Source organism: Mustelus asterias, chromosome 19, assembly GCF_964213995.1.
Source record: "Mustelus asterias chromosome 19, sMusAst1.hap1.1, whole genome shotgun sequence".
Classification (NCBI taxonomy): domain Eukaryota; kingdom Metazoa; phylum Chordata; class Chondrichthyes; order Carcharhiniformes; family Triakidae; genus Mustelus; species Mustelus asterias.
The window spans coordinates 62008095-62034128 of record NC_135819.1 but is presented as its reverse complement, the minus strand read 5'-3'; the positions used below and the strand labels follow the sequence as shown (position 1 = coordinate 62034128).

General features: G+C 42.8%; 1 protein-coding gene across 1 annotated transcript in view; it reads left to right on the top strand.

The window, feature by feature from the left end:
* Positions 1 to 26034, top strand: part of chkb (choline kinase beta) — a 63607-nt gene that overhangs the window by 7121 nt on the left and 30452 nt on the right. The window contains exons 2-6 of the mRNA XM_078235708.1: positions 15314 to 15422; positions 18071 to 18184; positions 20689 to 20822; positions 22207 to 22311; positions 22513 to 22571. Coding sequence (XP_078091834.1) covers positions 15314 to 15422; positions 18071 to 18184; positions 20689 to 20822; positions 22207 to 22311; positions 22513 to 22571 — 521 coding nt within the window. The remainder of the gene's footprint in view (positions 1 to 15313; positions 15423 to 18070; positions 18185 to 20688; positions 20823 to 22206; positions 22312 to 22512; positions 22572 to 26034) is intronic.

The window sequence follows — 26034 nt, the reverse complement described above, 5'->3', positions numbered from 1 at the left end:
TTTAAAAACAAATGCTGCTTGCTTTCTGCTCGTTTTCAGATTTCCGGCTTCTGTAATATAACACTGGATCTGGTTGAGTGCCAGAAAACCTGCATCACAGTATCACCTGCCAATGAGTAATTGTTGATATTCACTCTAACAGAAATTGCATAAGGGATGATGAGATTTAATGTCCTCAAATGTGGTAACTTCCTGCTTAGACTTGACCTATCAGTGGGAGAAGGGGTTAGAGGGAGAATGTCTGTCTGAATCAGGGTACCATAAATACCATTGAGCAGCTGGGTTGAATGGCCTGTTTCTGTACTGATGTAAAATGCCTGTGTGATGGAAGGGCCAGAGAACAAATCAGATCGAAACTGAAGATCACGTTCCCTGAGTGCAAGATGGTTGCAAGAGCGCAACTATTCCTGAAATGCTATTATGACAGGTTTATCCTGAACAAACCACTCTAAGCAAACAAGTTGCACTGAACACTCGAGTGTTGGCTGAAAATTTGATCCTTGCTCAAGAATCTGTGTGACACTCAGTAGTTGGGTGCATGGCCTGACTTGTCTCGTACCACTAGAAGCCTTTTTCTCCTCCAAAAGACCTGTGATGCTTCAGGAAGGAAAGTGTGATTTATTTTACTGGCAAGAAATAAGCAAACAATTGAATCCATACAGTTAGCATGGATGTGTTTTTTTTTGCTCTAGTTAAGTTCCTGATTTAATGGTTTTTACTGGTTTTTCTTGCCCAAAAGAGGGAAATATTTCCTTCAAACATTACAAATGTTAGAGTTCATTGGCATTTTGAATGTACTCTGGCAGGAATCACATGAGTTCAGAGGAAAGCCTACATGGTTTTAGTTGTTCCAGCATGCAAATACATGCACAGTTGAAGAGTGGCCTAATTTGCACATGCCACTGAACTGAAATTCTGAAGGAACTGATGTGAGCACAGAAGCAATCGCTAAATTGTGCAAATATGTGGGAAGCAGTACATATTGGAATAAGAATACTGGACTTATTCAATGATGACAAAACAGGATGTGTAGTGCCTTTGTCACCAAAGGAACATCCCTGTGCTTTGAAAGTTGGAGATGTTTTGAGGTGCAACATTGAATATTGGAACACTGTTATGAGGAACATTTACACAACCTCAGGGTCCATAGCCTTGAAATGAAACGGGGAGACCTTGTAGCATTGTACAAGATACTGTTGGCCTTGACTTAGTGGGAATGCTTGCATCTCTGGGTCAGAAGGTCATGGATTCCAAGCTCACCAGAGAAACTTGAGCACAAAACCCAGGGAGTGCTGCACTGTTAGAGGTGCTGTCTTTCAAGTGAAATATTAATCTGAGGTCCCACTTCTGCTCCTAGATGAATAAGAAAAACCCATGACATTAATCAAAGAGGAACTTGTATCTGAGTCAGTGGTTTTCCCATGATCTACTAAACTACACTAAAACGGTACTGTTTGAAGGATCTTGTGTGTAAGCACTGACTGCATTTGAGGTTATTAATTGGCTGTGAAATACTTTGGGATTACAGAGATTGTGAAGCACTCTAGGTAAATATAAATTATATATTTTTTTAGGATGAAAAGTTTGACCTTTCTGTTGCAAATTACTGCAGCAAGTAAGGCTAAGGGATAAAGGAGCAAGTCGCTGGTGTTTGAGGCTGATGTCAAGAAGTGTTGCTTCTTACAGCGATTAACATCTGAAATAGGCTTTGTAGGGGAGTGGGGGCAAAATCTCTAGAATCTTTCCAAAAGGCAGATGGTGACTGTTGGGGAGAAACTAGGAGAGGCTGAATGACCACTTTTCCCTTAACCTCCGTTGGAATAGGGAGACAGAAGCTCAGATTAATGTTTCTTTGAAAGGATTCGACTTTTAACACAACTGCCCTAGATACAGTTCAAATAGGGTCTCTACTGACCTCAAGTGTCCCATACAGTGCAAACCCACGACCACTTCCATCTAGAAGGACCAGAGCAGCAGATGCATGGGAGCACCACCACCCGCAAGTTCCCCTCCAAGCCATTCACCATCCTGACTTGGAAATATATTGCTATTCCTTCACAGTTGCTGGGTTAAAATCCTAGAATTCCCTCCCTAATGGCATTCACCACATTCATCATTTCTTTATCTCTATTGACAAAATCACCATTCAAGTTTTCACATTGCTACTGACCATCCTCTATCTCCTAAAGTAGTGGTGAGTTTTTTTGTTTATTTTGATATTGATTGCAAATTTTCATATGTCTTTGTGTTGCCCTTAACTTGTTTTTCCACTCTTTGTAATTTTTTGTATCCTTCCCATTTAACAGGATTTCTGCTATTATGCTTTTTTCTTTTAGCTTCATGTCTCATAAATGAATCGCCAGCTGTTTGATGATAATTCTCCAATGAATGTTTGCCTAAACAATGAGCTGAACCAGAACATGGCTGCTGACTCGATGTTATCTTAATCTTTGTCCATTTAAACCTTTGGCATCTATCCAGGCTTCAAATATCCAATTCTGTGGGATCAGTTCTATAAAATGGGTCAGCTGCATTTGTGTCTGGCAAGTCAGCAATAGGGGAGGCAATGATGTGGTATTGTCTCTGGACTGGGTTGCGAATCCCACCATGGCAGATGGTGAAACTTGAATTGAATACAAATATGGAATTAAAAGTCTAATGATGACCATGAAACTATTGTCAATTGTTGTGAAAACCTATCTGGTTCACTAATGTCCTTTTAGGGAAGGAAATCTGCCATCCTTGCCTGGTCTGGCTTATATGTGACACCAGATCTACAACAATGTGATTGACTTGGGGATGAGCCATAAATGTTGGCCCAGCCAGCAATACCCACATCCCATGAATGAATAAAAACAAATTGACATTTGACAGATCAAATGAAATATAGTGTACTCTGAATGTCCGTACTGATGCATTTTGATCTCATTCTCTCGAAATGGACTGTTTGAAGATGTATTATGGTGCAATTGTGGGTCTGTGAATGGGTTAAAGTCTGTCCAACTATACTGTTTGGAACCATAGCAATATCTGTGGTGGACAATTGTTCCAAAATCTTAAAGGTCCTAAGGAGTGTGGATAGAATGTTTCATCTTTTGGGAGAATCAAGTACGAGGGTTCACTTTTTTAAAAAAAAAGGGGTTGCTCATTTAAGACAGATGAGGAGAAACCTTGTCCTTGAGAGAACTCTTCCTCACAAGGCAGTAGAAGGATCTTTGAACATTTTTACGGCAGCGGTAGATAGATGCTTAATTAACAAGGGGGCAGGGGTGAAAGGAATGTGGGGTTGAAATTTCAATCAGATTAGCTATAACCTACTTGAATGGCAGAGCAGGCTGGGGGGGGGCAGGGGAGAGTGCCCTACTCCTGTTCCTGATCCTGATTTGTGTGCTTGTATGAATTTATTGGTGATTCATGCTGTCCCTGAACTTGCTGTCACCTCTGATAATTTTCTTGCCACACCCTGGCTTACAGGACAAAACCAGCTGCATTAATTACTGTGAACTAAGTGAAGATTATGGTGTTTTTAAGAGCAGAAGCCTTGATTATATGTCTCAGCATTTACAACCAGTGAATTACAGTGAAGTCCCCCGTTCGTGACATCCTGGTTTGTGTTTCCACTTTCCCTTGCTTTATACTTCGCTCACATGATGGGCAATGTGGTGTACAATGTTCGCTTATTTGCGATTTCCTCTCCCTCTCTTCTTTCCCCAGGGAGATGGCAGCCATGACAGAGCAGAGACTGAAATGGTTTCCGCTGAAGTGCAGCTTGATTTGAAGGGATTAACCCAGAAATATCTGAAATACAACAGCCAATTTGCACACAACAATCTCTCAAGTAGCAGTGTGATCATCATCGTCGGCTTTCTCTCAAATCAAGCATGACACCTACTCGTTTGTGAGTTTCTGCCATGGGTGGTCTTGTGACTGAACAGACCAATTCTCAACACACAGGTCTTCACGTGGGAGCAGGATGTCCCACAAGGTAGTGGGGTCTAGAGTGCAGGATCTGCTCCCTTTCCTTTCTCTGCTGTTGCTCAGCCTCATCACTAAGACATTGTGATTTAAACATTAAGTTTGAGGGACCAGTTGGCACCATTTTGAACCGTTGGTAGCAGGCTCCTCCCAGTCATTAATGTCAAAGCTGCTGTACTACAAAAAAAATCAACATAATGGCCAGATAATCTCTTGTGATGTTGGTTGAGCAATAGCATTAACCAGGATGTGAGGGCTAACTCTAAAATAAAAGCACAAGATTGCGGATGCTGGAAATCTAAAATAAAAAGAGAAAATGCTGGAAACTGCAGCAGGTCTGGCAGCATATATGTCTCTGTGCACTGTCTGAGAGCACATTTCCACTCCATCTGACGAAGGAGCAGCGCTCCGAAAGCTTATGGTATTTGCTACCAAATAAACCTGTTGGACTTTAACCTGGTGTTGTGAGACTTCTTACTGTGTTCACCCCAGTCCAACGCCGGCATCTCCACAGCATATATGGAGCCAGGAACAAAGATTCTGGGAGTGGTCCGCTGACTCAGTAGATTGCACCGGTCCTGGCGAATAGTGTGGGTCTAAAAACCTGTTTCGCACTCAGTGCCAAACAGTTTGTGAATCTCCCAGCCTCTTCCTGATTTCATGATTCTGGTTGTACCCAGAAAGGATCTGATTGGCATATGTAAAGTAGCATTTTAACTGAGCATAGCCCATTCAATTCTCAGTGCATGGAATTCACCGGCCTTTGGACGCAGTGAGATAACGGTGAGAATCATTACTGGTCTCCACTAGCGGAGACCTGGTGTGATGGTCACGCTGGGGGCCTCGGGGATGGGAACATGCCACTGATTTTGATGGGGGTTGAGAGGAGATGTCCATGAGGTGCAGGAAGGGGTCTCCCAGTGCACTGGGAGATCAGGGCTCCCTTGCGAAATGGCACCCAAGTGCTCTGAAGCCAGCTTCACTGTGTTTATGCCCCACCCCCACTCCAGCATGAAACTCCCAACTCTCCTCGAAAGCATCTTGTGTGTGGGAGGATTGCAATGCAGAATGCGCTTTAGAAACCAGCATGGATCACTCCATTATTCATGCAGTTATGAACCGAAATGTTTTTGGAGGATTCCACCATCATTTCAGGTCTGTGGAACTCTTTTTGGATTTGAAGAGAGCTGGGAATGTGATGGCTTTGATACAGTTGGAGAGAATGGAGCAAGTGGGGCAAAAATGAAGGACCGGGATGGACAAGAGAATTGAAGTTTTTTAACTCATTCAGTTCTACCGCTTCAGACCGTGAACTCTGCCCTCCATTTTGATATTTCTTCCAACTCCCTACTCCTATAAGGGTCAATCTGTAACTTTAAGCCACTATTAACAGCTGACTTAGTCATTCACACCATCATTACCCCTCCTGTTGTTTGTGTCTGTGACATGTCAGATCTCTCCATCAGATTCATAGCTGAAGAAGTGTCATTTGGACTCTAAACGTTAACTCTGTTTCTCTCTTCACAGATGCTACCAGACCCGCTGTGTTTTTCCAGCATTTTCTGTCTCTGTTATGGGGCCAACTCCCCTCCTGTTCAGAATGGTGCCATGTGATCTTTTACATTCAAGCCAGCAGACAAATGGGGCCTCAGTTTAATATATTAGCCCCAAGATGGCACATCAGCAGCACAACACTCTCTCTGTAGTTCACTGGAGTATGCATTCATTTTATTTGCTCAAGTCCTCGTGTGGGTCTTGAACTTAGGACCTTGTGACTCAGGCTGTTTACATTTTAATTTGTAGTGCAGCAGGTTTTTTAAGTCTTGAGGGAAAATAGCTGTCTGATGAATAACAGATGCTTGTAATAAGTTACAGGTTGGAGTTTATTGGGGATTTTGGGGTGGTTACCTGAAATCATGCTATATTGATGTTCAGCAGTGGGTCTTTAATCTGATAATAGCATCAATTGATGAAGAAGCTTGGCTGCTGGTGAAACTCCAGTAACACCGAGAAACCATTCTTTTTAATGTAGTCCTTGGGCATTCATTCATTCGGTTGCTTTGCTGTGAGGAGTTTTGGTTTCTTTATGTCTGGTTTATTAGTGCAGGAGCTTTGAGTTTTTTAAATCCATCACTGTCATCTAAAAAGGTTATTTTAGAGAAAGCAAATGAACAACTAAGAATTCCCACCGCCACCACAGCATTGATTGTCAGTATTGTAAATAGGATGGTTGCAGGCTGATTGTATATAATTATGGTGGAATTCCTCCAACAACATGTGCACTTAAATAGCATCTTTAACATTGCATCTCATGATGCATTACAGGAGTGGTATAAAATAAAATATGACACCAAACCTTCTAAGACATAATAATGGATGACTAAACAGTTAGTTTAAGAGAGAGGTTTCAAATTTCTAAAAAGTGGGAAGAGGGATGCAGAGGTTTGGGGAGGACAATTCCAGAGCACTGAACCATGACAGCTGAAGACATCAAATGGTGGGGTGAATAAAATCAAGAATGCTCACAATGCCGGAATTGGAGAAGTGCAGATATTACAGAAGATTGTGGGGCTGAAGGAGATTGGGGAAGGAGCTCGTAAACAAGAATGAGAATTTTAAAATTGAGGTGATGTTTAATTAGCAGTCACTAGATCAGCAAGCACAGGGATTGACGTCACTTAAGCCTCTGGCAGCAGCATGCCAAAAAACCTAGTTTATGGATGCTAGAAACCTGGAGTTGGCCAGGAATACATTGAAAAAGTCAGGTCTGGAGGTAACAAAGACATGGATAAGGATTTCAGCAGCAGATGAACTGAGTTGGGGTAGAGTCAGGCAGTGTTATAAAGACCAAACTAGGCAGAGTGGTGGCCTGGAAATGTGATCAGAAGTTTGTTTCAGTCAGATATGATATCCATGATGTGAAGATGGCAGCATTGGACTGGGATGGGCACAGTAAGAAGTCCCAACACTAGGTTAAAGTCCAACAGGATTATTTTGAATCATGAGCTTTTGGAGTGCTGCTCATTTATCAGGTGAGTAGAGTGATGAAGGAGCAGCATTCTGAAAGCTTGTGATTCAAAATAAATCTGTTGGACTTTAACCTAGTATTGTGAGACTTCTTAATATATCAAGGTTAAGATCAGTCTGATTTGGCATCAAACAATTGCGAGGAAGTGGAGTTTATGGCAGGGACTGAAGACAGTAGCTTTGGTATCAGTATTTAACTGGAAGGTGAGCTTGGACAAGGAAACCAGACTGGACAAAGATGCCAGTTCAGGACTAGGGTGAGGAGTAAATCTTGGAAGTTTGATTTGTTTTCTTCTTGTTTATTGTGTCAGCACTGGTTGTTACACTAAGGGGTAAACCTTTTAAGAACTGAGGTGAGGAGAAATTTCTTCCAGAAAATGGTGAATGTGTGGAATTCACTACCACAGAATATAGATGAGGCCAAAAGGTTGTGAGATTTCAAGAAGAAATTAGATACAGCTCTTGGGGCTAAAGGGATCAAGGGATATGGGAGGAAGGAGGGATCAGGATATTGAATTCGATGATCAGCCATGATGAAGATGAATGGCAGAGCAGGCTCCAAGGGCTGAATGGTCTATTCATGCATCTAGTTTATATGTTTACAAGCACTACCCCAACCTTCATTGTTTATTGCACCTGTGCAGTGGTGAGGATTTTCAGAATGCCAAGTATATTTGCACAAAAACAGTTTCCGTTCCCCTGTTGGTGTTGTCACTCAAGTTCCGCATGGTAGAACACTAGATGTGTGTAATTCTATACAGAAATGGTAAAATGTGATAGTCCTGCATTCTACCTTGCCAAAAGCTGGTGGTGTTTGGGGAGTAGATACAGTGATGGCACTGATAGTAACAGGCCTGCGACTGCTGGTGAAAGGAGGTGCTCATTGAAGGTTCTTGCATAATAATGTGCATATGAAAGCTTTTCCAACACGTACCAGGACTGATTTAAGCTTGGTAATTGCTGGATGTGCCTACTGGGGGCATCTAACTGTATTTGATTTAAATTCCAGCAGTGTGGGTTGACTATTGTTGGCAGAGCTTGTGTTCCCCAAGCTCCATGCTTTTCAGCCCTACAGAACACAGTGAGGTCTGAATAAAGGTACCATTCAATGTGGTATTAATGTTAAGCTTGATCAGTTCTGTACTGAGCTAGCTGATCTTGCTTTAAATGGCATTTGCAAAGGCTTTACTCACCTGAAAACACTCGCAAAAAGATGATCTGATTAAATACAAACTGGCTGTCCTTTAGTACATTGTAAAACCACATTATTTGGAGAACAGTAATGTATTGATACTGAATTAATAATCCAGAGAACATCATGGGAGTTTGTGAATTTGAATTCGGTTAAACAACCTGAGAATAAAATAAAAGCAAAATACTGTGGATGCTGGAATCTGACACAAAAACAGAAAATGCTGGAAAACCTCTGACAGTATTTGTGGAGAGAGAATAGAGTCAACATTTCAAGTCTGGATTGTCTTCAGCTCTTGACAAAGAGTAAAGAAAATAGGATGAGATTAATATTGTAAGAACTTTACCAAGATGCTGTTATGGAAGAATTCCAGCTGGTCAAGGAAAGTGTCTTTTTGGTCATGGCCTATACAATTTTACAGTTTCTGGTGTCTGATTAGCAGCTGATACCAACTGAATCAAGTTGGGGCTTTGTGTAATTGACCAAAATGTCATAGACAAAAAGGCAAAGAATGTAAATGGTGGTGCTAATAGCTTAAATTAGGAGATTGGAATGTGTAAATGGCAAAACAAAGTTGCAGAGTGTCAAAGGCATGTGGCAGAAGGCCCCAGTGGGGTGCAGATGGAAAGCAAGATTTAGACAAATGGACAACTGAAATGATGGAAGAAATTAAAAATAAAGATATAGAGTAACAAAATGCTGGTCTCAATAAGTGACCATGAAGTTGTCAGATTGTCAAGAAAGATTAGTTCACTGCTCTGACCATCTGTTGGCCTATATGTGACTCTCGTCCCAAGCTAACATGGTTGACTCTCGACTGCTCCTCTGAAGTGACTGAATAAGATCCATTATATCAAACTACAACACTGCAGTGGTTTGAATGATCAATAAATGTTGGCCTTGTTGCTAATGCTCACATCATGAGAATGATAAATCAATGTAGCTTCCCTGATATTTTTTTTAAAATTGGTATGTCCCAGTTTCTGTACCCATATTGTGAGTAATGCCACACTTATTTTTGTTTAGTAAACACATTGGAGATGAAGTTGTCAAAGTGCCAGGCTGCAAACTTACACATTCTTCAACTTTGGGCTGCAGATGAGTATCTTGCCACATAATATCTGGCTTGATCTGATGCTTTTAAGGATAAATTTTGAATTTTTGTGATATTATTTTCATATTGTTATGGGCCCCAGCTGGGCAAATCAGATCCCGAGTGAAACCTGACTTGATGGATCCTAACTTTTTTTTTTAGAAATCATGGAGGGCAGTTTGCGAACACATGCACAGGAGTCTGCTGGTGTACTTTTTAATAGAATAAAACTTTTATTAAATGAGAAAAAGGAACTACGTTACATTGGACAAAAAAGTTGGGAAAATTTCAATACAAACATCAGTAAATGGGTCAAATCTCACTTCATGATGCATAAAAAAAATTGTAAAGTTAAGACCATTTACAAAATCTAGTTTTTACTCCAATATTCAGGGTAAGTAGGTCGATCATGCAAACCTCACACTTCAAAACAAGTGACAGATGCCATTAAATCAGATTCCATGGATTTCTCATCAACCTCCCCAGGTGCTCATTACACCATGAGCAAACCAATCTCCCTAAAACTGTCTTTCTCACGAGAGTTTACAATCTCCATGCTCAGAAAACAAATTGCTCTGAAATGATGCTACCGTTCTGATGTCTTCAACAAGGATTCAGCTCCAGGGTTCAATCTCTCCTTCCACTGTTCCTTTCCTCTGGACCTCTGTGTATACCCAAGCTGCTGCTTCCATGCGTGCACTCTTATTTGCATGTGCCAAACAGAACACCACTACTCCAAATGCGTGCAGTAAGGAATCATCAACTTTCAGCTACCTCCTCGGATTTTCTGATTTCTCCAAAACCCATTCTGTCTCCCGTAGCTTTCTCTTTTTTAATCTCTGCTCTTTACTTTTAACTTTAACAGGGCCAGTTTCAGATTCATGTGCCTTGTCCCTTAACTTGGACTTCCTTCTGCAACTTCTTTCTGTCACACTCCCTGGTTTGGGTCCTCCTGCTTGGCTTGAGACACTCTCCCTACTCCCACCTGTCCTGTCCCTTGGCATTACAGTAAGTAGTCTCACAGCACCACGTTAAAGTCCAACAGATTTATTTGGTAGCACAAGCTTTTGGAGTGTTGCTCCATAAGATTGTGCTACCAAATAAACCTGTTGGACTTTAACCTGGTGTTGTGAGACTACTTACTGTGCCTACTCCAGTCCAATGCCGGCAACTCCACACCTTGACACTACGTTGGATTAGTGCTCTTTTTCCAGGTCACCTGACCTCGTACTGTTTCACTTTTCTTTTTGTGTAGGTGCAGGGCCGGTTCCTCGGCTGAAACAATTAAAAAAATAAGGGCACAGGGCCATTGCCTGGCCTGGAATTAGAAAATCTCCATATGCACATATGCGTCCATTCTACCTTTGGCGTCCGCATAGAGGCCCCAAGGCCTACTGGGAATTGCAATTCATAGAATTCCTATAGTGCAAAAGGAGGCTGTTCTTCCGATCGAGTCTTCACTGTCTCTTTTTTTAATGATTCCTTACTGCAGGCATTTGGATTAGTGGTGTTCTGCTTGGTACATCCAAATAAGAGTGCACGCATGGAAGAAGCAGCTTGGGTATACAGAGGTCCAGAGGAAACAAACAGTGGAAGGAGAGATTGAACCCTGGAGGTGAATCCTTGTTGAAAACATAAGAATGGTAGCATCATTTCAGAGCAATTTGTCTTCTGAGCATAGAGATTGTAAACTCTCGTGAGAAAGACAGTTCTAGGGAGATTGGTTTGCTCATGGTGTAATGAGCATCTATCCCCTTAATCCCACACATTTACCCCACTAATCCCCTTAACCTCTTTGGACACTAACGGGCAATTTACAACGGCGAATTCGCCTAACCTGCACAACTTTGGAAGCTGGAGCACCCGGAGGAAACTCTCTCAGACACGGGGAGAACACGCAAGCTCCACACAGTCACCCAAGGCTGGAATTGAGCCCAATCCTTGGCATTGTGAGGCAGCAGTGCTAACTGCTGTGCACTATGCTGCCCCATGTGCCACATGCTGCCTTGGTGTTGGCTAAATTTCTGTTCTTTGGGCTTCATCTGTACGATGTGTTCAGTACATCACCTCTGTTCCCACTTCCTGTGACAGTTCTCCAGCCTAATACTATACAACCCAAGATATCCTCTGCATAGCATTTTCCTTGGGTACAGCCTGGTGGGAACTAACTAACTAAAATACACAGGCTCAGAAAACTTTGAAAAGGCAACTGACTTCCACTCTAGTTGTTACCCTGAGCAATGACAGTTTGTTCCAACTCTCCCAGAATATGCACATAGCGGTGCTTTCCACGAAAAGCTCACTGGATAATGTACAGGAAATGAGAAGAATTTAAAAGGATATTTTAAAGGTTAGCAGACTACATGAAAGGAGCAATAACTTGCATTTATGAAGTGATTTTTTTTCATGACATGGGGCCATTCCATAAAACTTTATGAAGTATATAAAGTTTATTTATTAGTCACATTACACTGCAATGAAGTTACTGTGAAATTCCCCTTGTTGCCATACTTCGGCGCCTGTTGTGGTCAATGCATCTAACCAGCATGTCTTTCAGAGCCAGTGATTTACTTTTTATTAAATAGGAACACTTTGCTGTTCTTCCAGTAGCTCCAGGGGATCTTTTGTCTCTATCCAAGAGAAACAGTGCATATATTTATTAAAACAGGAAATACTGGATAAACTCAACAAATCTAGTGGCATCCATAGAGAGAGAAACAACTATGAAAATTAGGAGGCCTTTTGGACCATTATACCTGTTCTAGCTCTTTGGAAGAGTGCCTAAGCCTTTTCCCACAGTCCTATTTAAGTGTATATTTAGTTCCTATTTGAAATTTCTTTTGAAAATGCGCCCACCACCCTTGCGGGCAGTGTAATCTTCATTAGAATTTAAAAAGAAAAGTCACATAAGCAGCTTTGAAAGTATTCGGGCACGCGACTCAAGGAAATGTAAAGCATAATTAAAATTGGTGGTTGAACAAGAAGCAATTGGGATGGATGAATGTTGGTTAGGTTAGACGATATGGAAGTGGATTACCCTACGGTTCCACTTTGGTTGCAGTGTGGGTACCAGGGACCCACTGGCATTAGCACAAACATAAAGGGAACTATAAAATGCTGCACTATGTTAGTTGAATGGAAGAGAGGTGATGGAATATGATATGAATTACTGAGGCAATTTATTAATAAGCAGGGAATGGAAAGCTATAACAATGGAAAAAACAGCTTGAAAGGTGTTGCAAGATCCTCTACCTGGAATAAAAGTTCTAGCCTTTACTCTGGATATTGATGCACACAAACTTGGAGATCGTTCCATTAAATGTGGTACATATTTACTAAACCACAAAGCAATGGCATATATTTACAATAATAGCGGTTGCTTAGTTTCCCTGCAAGCTGAGTCCATCAGTGGTCAGTCCACCAGTGAGCCTTCTGTAACCAGGTCACTAGCCACTGCAGCAACAATATCTTTGTGTGCTCTTTTATCGTTCTTTTTAGGCTCTGATCTTGTGCCACTTAAGGTAAACCCTGTTTCTAGCCCGTTTAGTTGGTCTGTATTTACCTCGCAGTCCTTTCCCAATACAAGTCAGTGGATTCAAAGCTGCTTCTCTAGGTGTTCTGGCTGGTTCCCCTTGCAGGAATCCCAAGGCCACACTCGAAGTTAAGAAAACCAGCTTTTTACTCAATTTTGTTATCTCTAATACTGTTACCAATCTCCAAAGCAGAGAAGGAGGCTTTTTTTTTTTTAGCCCTAATGAGGGATGCAAGCACTTCTGTGGGCTAATTCAGTTTGCAAAACTTGTAGATTCTGGCAAGACTGTCTTGGCTTAAATAACCATCATGCCTTTCTCGATGCCCACAATGCAGTTATTTTGATGTCTCAGGTTTCCTTTCATCTCCATGTTCCATCTTCTACCACCTGACAAATTCCATGCACAAGGACACACTACAAGTAGTCTACATACATTAATGTAAAAGAAATAAAGAAACTGCTACATGGTTATTGTTCATTAGAAGGTGATACAGTGTGGATGAATAGAGAGACTAGGTCCATTTTGTAACTCCCATGCAACAATGCAATGATAATCTGATTTTTTGGCAATGAGGGACACATATTGGCCAGGGCACTGGGATTAACTCCATGCCTGGAATTTTACGACCTCGCTTGAGCAAGGCTCGTAAATTCCCGCCGGAGCCCAATGGAGAATTTCGTTCTGCGAGCCTCGCCTGCCTGGCGGACAAGGCTGTAAAATTCCAGTCATAACTTTGAATTAGTGCTTTGGGGCGTTTTGTATCCACCTGAAAGGGCAGACGGAGCCTCGGATTAACCTTTGATCCGAAAGATGGCCCTCCTACACTGAACTCTGCTTCAGTAATGCACTGGGGTGTCAATAAAGACGCGTGGCATTTTCTGATTATAAATGGGGACATAGTGCAAGAATGCAGAGGTTGGCTTAAACAAATTGTTGCTAAGGGTAAAGTTAGCAGTGTTAGCAGTATTGAGTACCCATTTATAGAAAGAAAATTTGCAGACGACACCAAATTGAGAGTGTAAGTAATACTGAGGAGTACTGTGACAAAATACATCATGATATTAATAAGCTTTCAGAGGGTGCATGTTACCAGAAAATTAATTTCATAGATTATGTATGCAGTGGTATATTTTAGAAGGCAGTAAATGAGGTAGAAAAGCAAAGTAAAGTTAATTTATTAGTCACAAGTAAGGCTAACCTTAACACTGCAATGAAGTTACTGTGAAATTCCACTAGTCGCCACACTCTGACACCTGTTTGGGTCACTGCACCTAATCAGCACAGTTTTCAGACTGGGAGGAAATCAGAGCACTCGGAGGAAACCCACGCAGACACAGGGAGAACATGCAGACTCCACACAAACCGTGATCCAAGTCAGGAATTGAACCTGGGACCCTGGTGCTGCAAGGTAGCAGTGCTACCCACTGTGCTATCGTGCCACCCAAAAGGGTTTTGAGGTTTAAATGCACAAATCACTAAAAGCACAATTAAGGGCATTTTCTTTTTTTTTAGAAAAAGTGAACAAATCACTGAGGTTTATTTTTCTTTAAGGGAGAATTTAACTTGTTACATTTGCATAGAAATTTGATTAGGCCACATTTGTGAACAATTCTGAACATCCTACACGAGGAGTAGTTGAGGCAATTAATAATGTTTGCATGCAAGAAGAATTGAGGGAGGAAGGAATAATGTTGATGTGGTTAAAATGAAGCAAGATGGAGGGAGTTAAAAATGGAATTTCACCTCTGGAATCCAGCTCTCTTTGTCCATGGTTGGACCAAGGTTATGTGGCAGAACCCAAGCAGATTATTGGTGAGCAAGTGCCACTTGATAGCACTGTCAACTATATCATCCATTGCTTTGCTGATGGAGTAGACTTATGGGGTGGAAATTGGATGGAATGGATTTGACTTACATTTTATGAGCAGAACATAACTGATTTTCCACTTTAAAACAGATAAATGCAAGTGTTTTAGCTGTCCTAAAATAGCTTGGCTAGAGGTGTGGCTAGTTGTGAAACACACACTTTCAGCACAGCAGCTGTTGTGTTGTTGAGGCCCATAGCCTTTGTGGTATCCAGTGTGCTCAGCTGTTTCTTGATATCACGTGCAGTGAATCAGATTGGCTGAAGGTGGTTGTAAATGCTGAAGTATCATTTTTGCACTCACGTGCTGAGCTCTGCCTTCATTGAAGACATTCGTGGAACGCAATTTAATTTTGAATATGACAGTTCTTGGCTATCATGTTAGATTTTTATTCCTGATTTTAATTAATTAACTGAATTCAGATTTGTAAACTGCCACAGTGCAATTTGAACTTGTAAATTTGGATGGTTGGCACAGCATAGACACCATCCTACTATACCTGGTAGCAAGTAAATTTGCTGCTGTATAGAGTGTGACATGTTAATGAAACCTCAGAAAAGCTGTTACAAATGGCTGACATTCTCTATATCTCGCAACATGACCCCTTTCTCTCTCTTTCACTCTCTAGTGGCGGTCTCAGTAACCTTTTGTACCTCTGTTCACTGCCGGACCATGTGCTGAGCGTAGGGGATGAGCCTCGCCAAGTTCTGCTTCGTGTTTATGGTGCCATCCTACAGGTAAGTGGTGTTAACTGAACGACCACCAGAAAACACCAACTCCTTTGAAGTTTTTAAGTTGCAAGGCATTTTTTCCATTACATAGGTCATGTTTTCCTTTTAAAGAATCTCCAGTTCTCTTTTCTGATTTCCCCCACCCTCTTCCCTCATTTGAATCTGCTGCCTCTTGCTGGACTATGTTCCATAGGGGCTAATCCATCTTTGCAACCTCAAATTATGATGGTCTGCAAATTGTTTGGCTCTGGTACTTATGGATATATATGGATATCTTGGATGTACCTTCACTCTCCCTGAGGGCAGAAGCAAATTATTTTCTTTCTTGTTTTTTTAGATCCTAATTTTTCAGATTCGTAATATTTGCATTTTGTTGTAAATTCAATCTCAGCTGAACTTCATATTCTTGGAAGGAGTGTGACCCTATTAACACTGCTGGATTGAATGGCTTTAGTTTTCAGTGTTTTTTGGCAGTTCGGGATTATTTCTGGTCTTTGGTTTGGAAAACGCCTGCAGCACCCGGCTGCAGTGGAAATCTCCAGTTTGCAAACAGGAATGGCTGAGATTGAATTGAATAAGCATTAAACTGCAGCTCAAAACTCCACACTTTTGTGGCTTGTAGAATTGTATAGCACTGAAAAAGCATCCAGCACATTGAGCTATACAATGAGTCCTACTCCCCCACTGTAAACAGGATGTGCCTAAATGTTACATAGAGAACAGGGTGCTTATTTGAAGTTGGGACATCTTGCTGTTCAGCTTTAATGTAGATATTCTTTCTGCTTTTGTCTCATCTGTCATTCCTGTGAACAGACGTAATGTCCTCTAATATCCAGGGTCCTCTTGTTACTGTTTCTCATTTAACAATAGCACCATCTGAGGATTGTAACAGAACTAGGTACAATGGTGACTACAGTGTCACATACTCTTGAGATTACTGCCAACCAAAACACTGGCTTTTTGCACATTAAATGCATGAATAAATGAGATGGATTTAGAGTGAGATCAGCTTTCTACAGCCCACCAGTTACTTTTTATCACCTCTAACCCTCAACACCAGAAAGTCTGTTTTTGTCACTAAAACAGACTGTGCACAGCTTTGCCACAAAGTGTAAACCAGCTGCCCTCCTTTAAAATTAATAAACACACCTAGATGGTGCCATATGTGTAAACATACTTTCACTTCACAACTAGCTGGACCTGTTTCTCCTTTGCAAGCATATTACATTTATCTCATTTTTTAAAGACTTGGGTTAGGGTTTGATCTGCTGAACTCTCAATCCAATATGATTTCCAATTTTAGCCCTCTAGTTGTTTAATTCAGCCAGAATAACTGACCATGAGCATTGAAGGTGATCTTCTGGGAGCTTTATTCCTTCTAGCCTGTGCTGTACCTGCCCTGGGAGTGTTTGATGGAGCGGTTTAGAAAGAGCTTTACTCTGTATCTGGACTGTGGTATACCTGCCCTGGGAGTACTTGTCTTGTGTATAGGAACATTTATGTAAATTGTGCAATTCTGAAGTTCCTTTCTTTGAGCATATGAGCCTCCTAAAGCTATGGACCTCTAACATGCAGGTTCTGTGGTCACCATATTTTCATGTAGCTTGCTTAAGTGGCCAATCTTCATATTAAAGGACTATGCAAATCAAGATCTCACTCATGGTGGACCCCCCTCTGTCCTCCCCCTTCTTCACATAATGTCTATCCATGTGTAGTCCTCGGTAGTCTGTGAATAGGAATTATTTTTTGTTTTTCTTTCCAGAGCCTAGGACTGCTGAAACTGAATGTAATAGAAACATAGGAGCAGGAGAAGGCCATTTGGTCCTTTGAGCCTACTCCGCCATTCATTACGATCATGGCTGATCATCCAACTCAATAGCCTAATCCTATTTTTTCCCCATAACCTTTGATCCCCTTAGCCCCAAGTGCTATATCTAGCTGCCTCTTGAAGACATTCAATATTTTGGCATCAACTACTTCCTGTGGTAATGAATTCCACAGGCTCACCACTCTTTGGGTGAAGAAACGTCTCCTCACCTCCGTCCTAAATGGTCTACCCTAAATCCTCAGACTGTGACCCCTGGTTCTGGACTACCTCACCATCGGGAATATCCTCCCTGCATCTACCCGTCTGGTCCTGTTAGAATTTTATAAGTCTCTATGAGATCCCCCCTCATTCGTCTGAACTCCAGCGAAAACAATCCTAACCTGGTCAATCTCTCCTCACATCAGTCCCGCCATCCCTGGAATCAGCCTGGTAAACCTTCGCTGCACTCCCTCGAGAGCAAGAACATCCTTCTTCAGAAAAGGAGGCCAAAACTGCACACACTACTCTCGGTGTGGCCTCACCAAGGCCCTGTATAGTTGCAACAACAAGTTGCTGGGCCTGACTATATCCAGAGATGTGATGTGGCTAAAAATAACAACTGGAAAGCATTTGCAATAACCAAAAAAAACATAGTGCAGCAGATGCTGGAAATATGAAATAAAGAACACACTGCTGGAAATGTTCAGCAGGTCAGGCAGCATCTGAGGAGAGTATTTCCTGCATTTTTTTTGTTTTTATTAAACAAAAGTTGATACTGCTAACATTTTTGCTGCTTTTTTTGCTATTGGTGTGACCGTAAATCTGACTTATTTTTGTCCTTGTGCAGGGTGTGGATTCTCTAATATTAGAGAGCGTGATGTTTGCTGTTTTGGCAGAACGTGCCTTGGGACCAAGACTATATGGAGTGTTTCCACAGGGGCGCCTGGAGCAGTACATTCCAGTATGAACTTTACTTCTCTTCAATGTCACATTGTGGGCTGAATTTCTCATTGCTCTGAAACTGTTTCTCAACAATGTACAACACAGGCAAAATCTGTAATAAAAACAGAAATTGCTGCAAAACTCAGTGGGTCTGGCAGCATCTGTGGAGAGAGAAAGAGTCCGTGAAGAAGAGCCGTATGGACATGAAACATTAACTCTGTTTCTCTCTCCACAGATGCTGCCAGACCTGCTGAGATTTTTCAGCATTTTCTGCTTTTTGTTTCAATGATGTGCGTGGATTATGCACACTTCATTAATTGTCCTTTGGGAATGTCCTTGTATATCAGAGGCTTTGGTAAACAAACATGCCATTGGGCTTGCTAAACACGGATGTCATTGAGATTGGTGACTGCATTGATGTTGGTATACCTGGCCATGCTCCATTGTGAATGGAACTGGTCTGCTTCCTTATCGCTCTTGATGATGGTGATCAGTGCCTAGTGGGCTGTGTCCATCTTGCAGTGTGCTCATTTGACATCTTGCAGCACAGCTGGGTTTCAGAGCTCTGCAGGATAGTGGATCAAAGCCATCTGTTGCCCTGTTTGCTATACTGTCTCATGAAATATTTCTGGTTGAAGGCATTGGCAATATGAGTGTCAGGTACTTGCTATGGATTACTAACCAATTCTTGAGGGCTACCTTGTATGTCCAGATTAATTTGTGCACAATTTCCATAGAATCCCTACAGGACAAAAGGAGGCCATTCAGCCCATCTGCACTGATTCTCCAAAAGATCACTCTACTCAGGCCAACTCCCCCCGTCCTATCCCTGTAATCCGACACATTGATCATTGCCAATCCACCCCTGCACATCTTTGAACACTTAAGGGACAATTTAGCATGGCCAATCCACCTAATCTGCACATAGAGTCATAGAGCAATACAACACAGAAACAGGCCCTTCGGCCCAACCAGCCCACGCCGACATGGTGCTGTCCCAGCTAGTCCCAATTGCCTACGTTTGTCCCATATCCTTCTAATCCATTCCCATCCATGTACTTATCCAAATGCTTTTTAAATATTGCCATTGAACCTGCCTCAACCACTTTATCTTTGGCAGCTCATTCCATATACGCACCACCCTCTGCGTGAAGAAGTTGCCCCTCAGTTTCCTTTTAAATCTTTCCCCTCTCACCTTAAACCTATGCCTTCCAGTTTTCAGTTCCCCCAACCCTGGGGAAAAGTCTGTGTGTTCATCCTATCCATTGCCCTCATGATTTTATACACCTCAATAAGGTCACTCCTCATTCTCCTATGTTCCAAGGAATAGAGCCCTAGTCTGGCTAACTGCTCCCTATAACTCGGGTCTACTAGTCCTGGCTACATCCTTGTAAATCTTCTTTGCACCTTTCCAGTTTATCAATGTCTTTCCTATAACTGGGTGACCAAAATGTACATAATACTCCAAGTGCAGCCTCACAAACGACTTGTACAACTGTAACATAATGTCCCACCTCCTATACTCCGTGCCCTGACTGATGAAGGCCAGTATGCTAAATGCCGCCTTCACCACTCTGTCTACGTGTGACCCCGCTTTCAACGAACTATGTACTTGTACTCCTAGGTCCCTCTGTTCCTCAACCCTCCCCATGATGTAAATCATTGGCACTGGAGTGCTATTAGAGACAATAATCCTTTTGCTGCAGATCTGAGAGGTTTGTCCCATGCTTTATAATACGACTACATAGTTACTTTGCAGAACTCGTTTATCCTTTTACTCCTCCACCCTTAACCCTCCCCCCACCAATCCTGATATTTCCTCTCATCCTGAAGAGACAAAACTATTACTGGGCTACAGACACATGGGCCAGGCCATCTTCTGGTATCCTGAGGAAATCAACCCCATCTCAGTTGGTGTCCACACTATTCTGTTATTGGACAGTGGTTTGGAGTGAGAGCCTGGCAGGTTTTTCCCTCCTCCCAGATCCCCCTGCAGCCCAGTGACGTAGGTACTAGCTAGAGTATCTGTAGTGCTTTTCTGATTGAGATGTCCTCATGCAGCCAGTCTAATGATCTATTATTTGATGAATTTACCTAGTTGACTGCTGATTACACTTGGAATGGTGGAAAGGCGTTCTTCGTTTATTGAAAGGCAGCCTATTCTGGTGGAAGTGTTGAGCTTAGGATAATGAAAGTGAAATTAAATTATCCATTTAATTGGCACAAATGCAAGAGGTTGGTTTTCTCTATGCTGAATCGAGCTGCTTGCCATCATCAACTAGACCTGTGCATCTTGGAGCAGCAGTAACCTACTGTGCACTGGGTCTGGTGGTACTGGCTCTGCTAATGGTGGTCTGGCAGAAGGTAAAGTGCAAATTTGCTTTGTCACCACCATCACTGCCAGCCCAGTTTATACTCAAACATCCCAGAGGAATGTCAGATGTTGGGTTTTGGAGAAAAGCTCCTTTGTTAAGGACAGGCTAAAAGACTACAAATGTTTAACTAGCATATGTCTGTGACCAGAGCCGTCGGCTGCTGACTGAAGAGTTGGCGTTTCCGGATTTTTCTGCAGAGATTGCTGTGAAGATGTCTCGATTCCATGGAATGGTCATGCCCTTCAACAAAGAACCAAAGTGGCTGTTTGAGACTATAGACAGGTACAATGATGAGATTCTGTGGGGTGGGATGGAATGGAGATCGAGGATAGGCTGTTGAATTATCCAGAGCGTTTAAAAATGGCCAATTTGCTGTCTGTCTCTCAGTGCACCTTGACACTCACTTTGCTATCCTGTTAATCCAGGATATTGTTACAAAATGCGCTCACATGAGCTGTTGTCCTCACTCAGACCTATTTCCTCTCTACTGCTATGAGGTACAGGTCTCAATCCCAATCTCCTGTCATCCTACTCTTGTAGCTATAGGTATCCCTATGAAGTCTATCCTTCCTAACCTGCACCATGTGTCCATTTTCCAATTTTTACCCTAAAACCTTTCATAAATTTCCCATAGTGTGTGTTTCTACTTCCTTTCAGTTACTGCAAGAAACACAGTTCCAGCAGCTACTTACGGAAATGATCCCATATTCTAATAACAGTTAATGTGAAACAGTCCTGTGCTTGCAGTACTAACCCTGAACTTCTACTTGTTAATAATTCATTTCTACTAGTCAGGGATCATTCCCCTCCTCCCACCTAAACTATTCCTTGTATGAAATTATCCTTTTCTTTGTAATCCCACACCTCATCATCTCCCTGCTTTTTAACCCTGCTGTAATTGAGAAATTAACTTTGATCTTGACTCCCTGTGTGTAATGTAATGAGAGACCAACTGAATTTTTAAAAATGTATGATCACAACACTCTGTGAATATAACAATGCCAGAGCAGCTTGCACCTATTCTGTGTCTGGTTAACTGAAGTGCTACCACAGCGCCCCCCCCCCCCCCCCCCCCCCACCTCAACCCACCCACCCAAAGAATGCACCCTCAGTGACTTATTAGCTGCTCTAAATGTGCTTATTTGAACGTCTGCTGCATTCTTAAAGCTCACCACTAGGCGATGCTGTTTACTAGAAGGCAATGGACATCAGAGATCTTGGTTGAAGTGTCCTCAGCCCTGCCTGTCCAATTCCAATTCTCTTCCTGCACCTAGTGATGCACTAAGACAGACTTTCATCTTGGGGGTGGGAGGGTTTTGATAGGAGTTTCTCCCTACTATTTGCATTTGACTGATGCTCCTCCAACCACCATGAAACTGTTAAATAAACGAGAGACTGCCCATAGTACAGTATAACTCTTAACCCCCCAACCTGCAATCTAACTGTTGTCACTAAAGACGTAACTTGTCATTAATTCCTCTATCTGTATCTCAGCCTTTCCTTTCTCCAAAAAGCAGACACATGGGCAGCTTTCGCCTCTGTCTTCTAACATTGTGTCAACTAAATGTTCACTTCCTTCATATTTGAAAAAATGCTTTAATTTTATAAATCTAGCCAGATTTACTATTTTCCTGAAAATAATCATTCTTCTTCCTTTGTAATGAAGGTATCTCAAGCAGATAATGGGGCTGACATTCACCAGAGAGACCCATGTGAAAAAGTTCAACAAGCTGAAGAGTTTCAACCTGCCAGCAGAGTTAGCAAATTTAAGGTAAGAATTAAATAGTTATTGTATCTCCCCTTTGTGTTGGACCATTAGATCGGATAATGTGCAGCTTGAAACTGCCCTGTTAATTGATGGGAACTTTGGTTTTTGTGTTGGGAAGGAGATACATTTATACTGGTTCTGAAATACTTTTTCTCTCTGTTACTGTACCTTGTTTCTAACTTTTAGGATTTGTATTCCTTGCAGGTCACTGCTAGAAGCCACTTGGTCACCTGTAGTTTTTTGCCACAATGATGTTCAGGAAGGTAAGGAGAAACTGGAATAAATACACTCATGGTCTTTGCTTTAAATGGCAGAGGTGGGAGCAGATTTCTGTGGCCACTGTCCTGTGGATTATGGAAGTATCCACACAGGATGCCTCTTCTAACTTTAGCCAAGGAGCTTCAATTCTCTGCCGGTTTGTACAGGGCAATTCAGACTTAAATGTAACAACATTCTCCTGGAAGGAGAGAGATTCACACCAGACCAGAGCTGTGGTGGATCGGGTGGTGTGGATGCTTGTACAATCAAAATGAACTTGATGCTTTTAAAGGGATTGCGCCGTTGTTTGATGTTCAGACTACCAATGAAGATGAGGGACATAGGTTCAGTCTCTCATGAGATTTAGAGGTGATGAAACTTCAAAATTAATTCACTAGCTGTGATGTTGTACCAGGATAACAAGCTGCGACCATGAATCCGATCACCTTCATGTTGCATGCAATGCTTATAGTGTTTAAGGTGGCAGAAGGCTTGTCGACAGCCTGTGGTACAACCTCCCTGAACACAGCAAAATGAGTGTGAGCTTCTGACCTCCTGAAGTCTGCAAGGTTAAATCTCAAGCCCTGGCACACTTTCATTTTCCTGGTTTTTCCCCATCTCTTTATATTAATTTAGTGAATTGCATTGCACCTTTATTTATGTTTATTGAAAATTTTCTTATATTTTACATAGCAAGCAAACACAGGTACAGATCCACGCCGTGCTCGCGTGTACACTCCAGCACGACTGGGCACAGGGCTCCCCATGGCCGGGGGATGAGCCCCTGGTACCCCCGCATCCTCCCCGCCCAAGTCCCGTCTAATTGCACCGGTAATGACGGTGATAATACAAAAATAAAAAGGCAGAGGAATGCCGCTGGAGAACCAACTGAGCGCCCATGAGGCCCAGGCTATAAACTAGTGAACTGAGAAAAGAAAGACAGCGAGGGAGAGAGAAGAAAGAGAGTGAGTGGGAAAAGAGAAAAGTTCTCGTGTTGGTCCTCACACCTCGGCAGGGTGGGCGGATGTACTCGGGTAAAGGGCCAGGGTGTGTCCACCAATCGGGGGAGGGGAGGTTCTGTTGGGAGCACTCGGGGTCCGGGGGTTATCGGGTATCTACTCACCCGGCTCCAACTGCAGTGTCCCAACATGTGCTATAAATGGTTACCAGGTCTTACAGATCCCAGCAGTGGACCCATGTAGCATGCACCTCATCTCCTCCAGCTTAATGGTATCTACCACCTCCTTCACCCACTTTGAGTGCGGCCGGGGGTGCACCTGATTTCCACCTAAACAGGATTAATTGCCTTGCCAGGAGTGTAGTGAAAGCTAGAAAATCCGCTTGGAATTTCGCCAACGGCGGATTTAAAGGCACGACCCCAAACAGGGCAGCCTAGGGGGATGCACTTGTGTCTTGATCTTGTGTTGCCGCAATTGTCTCAAATATCGATGTCCAGTAGTTATACAGTGATGGGCAAGCCCAGAGCATATGTAAGAGGGTGGTGGGAACTTGCCAGCACTGTTCACAAATGGGGTTTGTGCCTGGATACATTCTAGAGCGTCTAACTCTAGTTAGATATGCTCTGTGCAGGAGTTTACATTGTATCACACCCAGCTTGGCGCATACTGAGGAGGAGTGTACTCGATGCAGCACCATGTCCCAATCCTCCTCCAAGAACTCCTCCCCCAGATCTTGTTCCCATAAAGATTTAACCCCTGATAGAGAGTTTTGTTGGGACAGAATTTGAGAATAAAGAACAGAAATGATACCACGCATAGTGATAGAAGGCACTAAGAAGATGTCAATGGAGGCACGAGGTGGGAGCTTCGGAAATTGGGGTCAGCCCTCTGCGCAAAGTCTCGAATTTGCAAATAGCTGAAAAAGTGTGTTGCAGGTAAAGAAACTTATCCACCACCTGCTAGAATGATGCAAACACGCCATCCACGTACAAGTCCCAGAATGTTCTGATCCCGTGCTTGACCCATATATTGAAGACACCACCCAAAACAGACATAGAAACATAGAAACCCTACAGTGCAGAAGGAGGCCATTCGGCCCATCGAGTCTGCACCGACCACAATCCCACCCAGGCCCTACCCCCACATATTTTACCCGCTAATCCCTCTAACCTACGCATCCCAGGACTCTAAGGGACAATTTTTAACCTGGCCAATCAACCTAACCCGCACATCTTTGGACTGTGGGAGGAAACCGGAGCGCCCGGAGGAAACCCACGCAGACACGAGGAGAATGTGCAAACTCCACACAGACAGTGACCCGAGCCGGGAATCGAACCCGGGACCCTGGAGCTGTGAAGCAGCAGTGCTAACCACTGTGCTACCGTGCCGCCCAGGAGGAAAAAAGTGGTTAGCTGATACTGGGGAGGCCAGCGACCAGGCCTGAAACCCAAAGTGGCGTCTAAATTGCGTCCAAATTCTAAGAGTTGACTTGACAAGTGCACTCCTAGTATACTGAGAGGAGGAACCATTTACTGGGGAACATATCAAGGCAGCCAGGGAAGATGGAGCACAGGAGGAGGATTCTAACTGCAGCCAACAAGGAACCTCCCGTTGCCTCTCTCTCTGCACCCAACACACTACCACTCTCATATTGGCTGCCCAATAATAAAATAGAAAATTGGGCAACCCCATATCCCCCTCCCGTTTAGGGCTTTGCAAGACTGTCCTCTGCATTCTTGGGTTTTTCCTATTCCAGACAAAGCTTGAAGTGAGCCAATCAAATCTGTGAAAAAAGGATTTGGGGATGAACACCGGGATGCACTGAAAAAGATATAAAAACTTAGGTAGTATGTTCATCTTCACTGCATTGATGCGGTCCGCTAACGATAACGGGAGGATGGACCAACGTTTGAGGTCCTGTTCCATCCGCCCCATGAGTGGAGCAAAGTTAGCTCCAAAGAGCCCACTAAATTTGCTAGTCACTTGCACTCCCAAGTAAGTAAACTGTCTAGTGACAATCTTGAAAGGCAGGGTGTGGAGCGGGAGACTACGAGCCGCTGCATTCAAAGGAAGGAGCTCACTTTTATTCAAGTTAAGCTTGTACCCCGAAATGCGACCAAACCTATCCAGGATTGATAAGACTTTGGGAATTGAGTTGGACGGGTCGCCAACATACAATAGTAGATCGTCTGCATACAGTGATACTCTCTACTCGATTCCCACCCAACCAATCCCCACCACTCGTTTGCTGTTGCGAAAAGCCGCAGCAAGAGGTTCAGTAGCAATGGCAAATAATGGGGGAGAGGGGGCATCTTTGCCTAGTGCCCCGGACAAAGGGAAAAAAGCTGAATGCACATCGTTCGTCCGGACCGAGGCTAGAGGGGCGGAGTACAGTATTTTGATCCAGGAGATGAGTTTTGGGCTAAACCTAAACCTCCCGAGAGCGTAAAATAAACAATCCCATTCCACACGATCCAGTGCATTTTCAGTGTCCAACAAGATTAACATC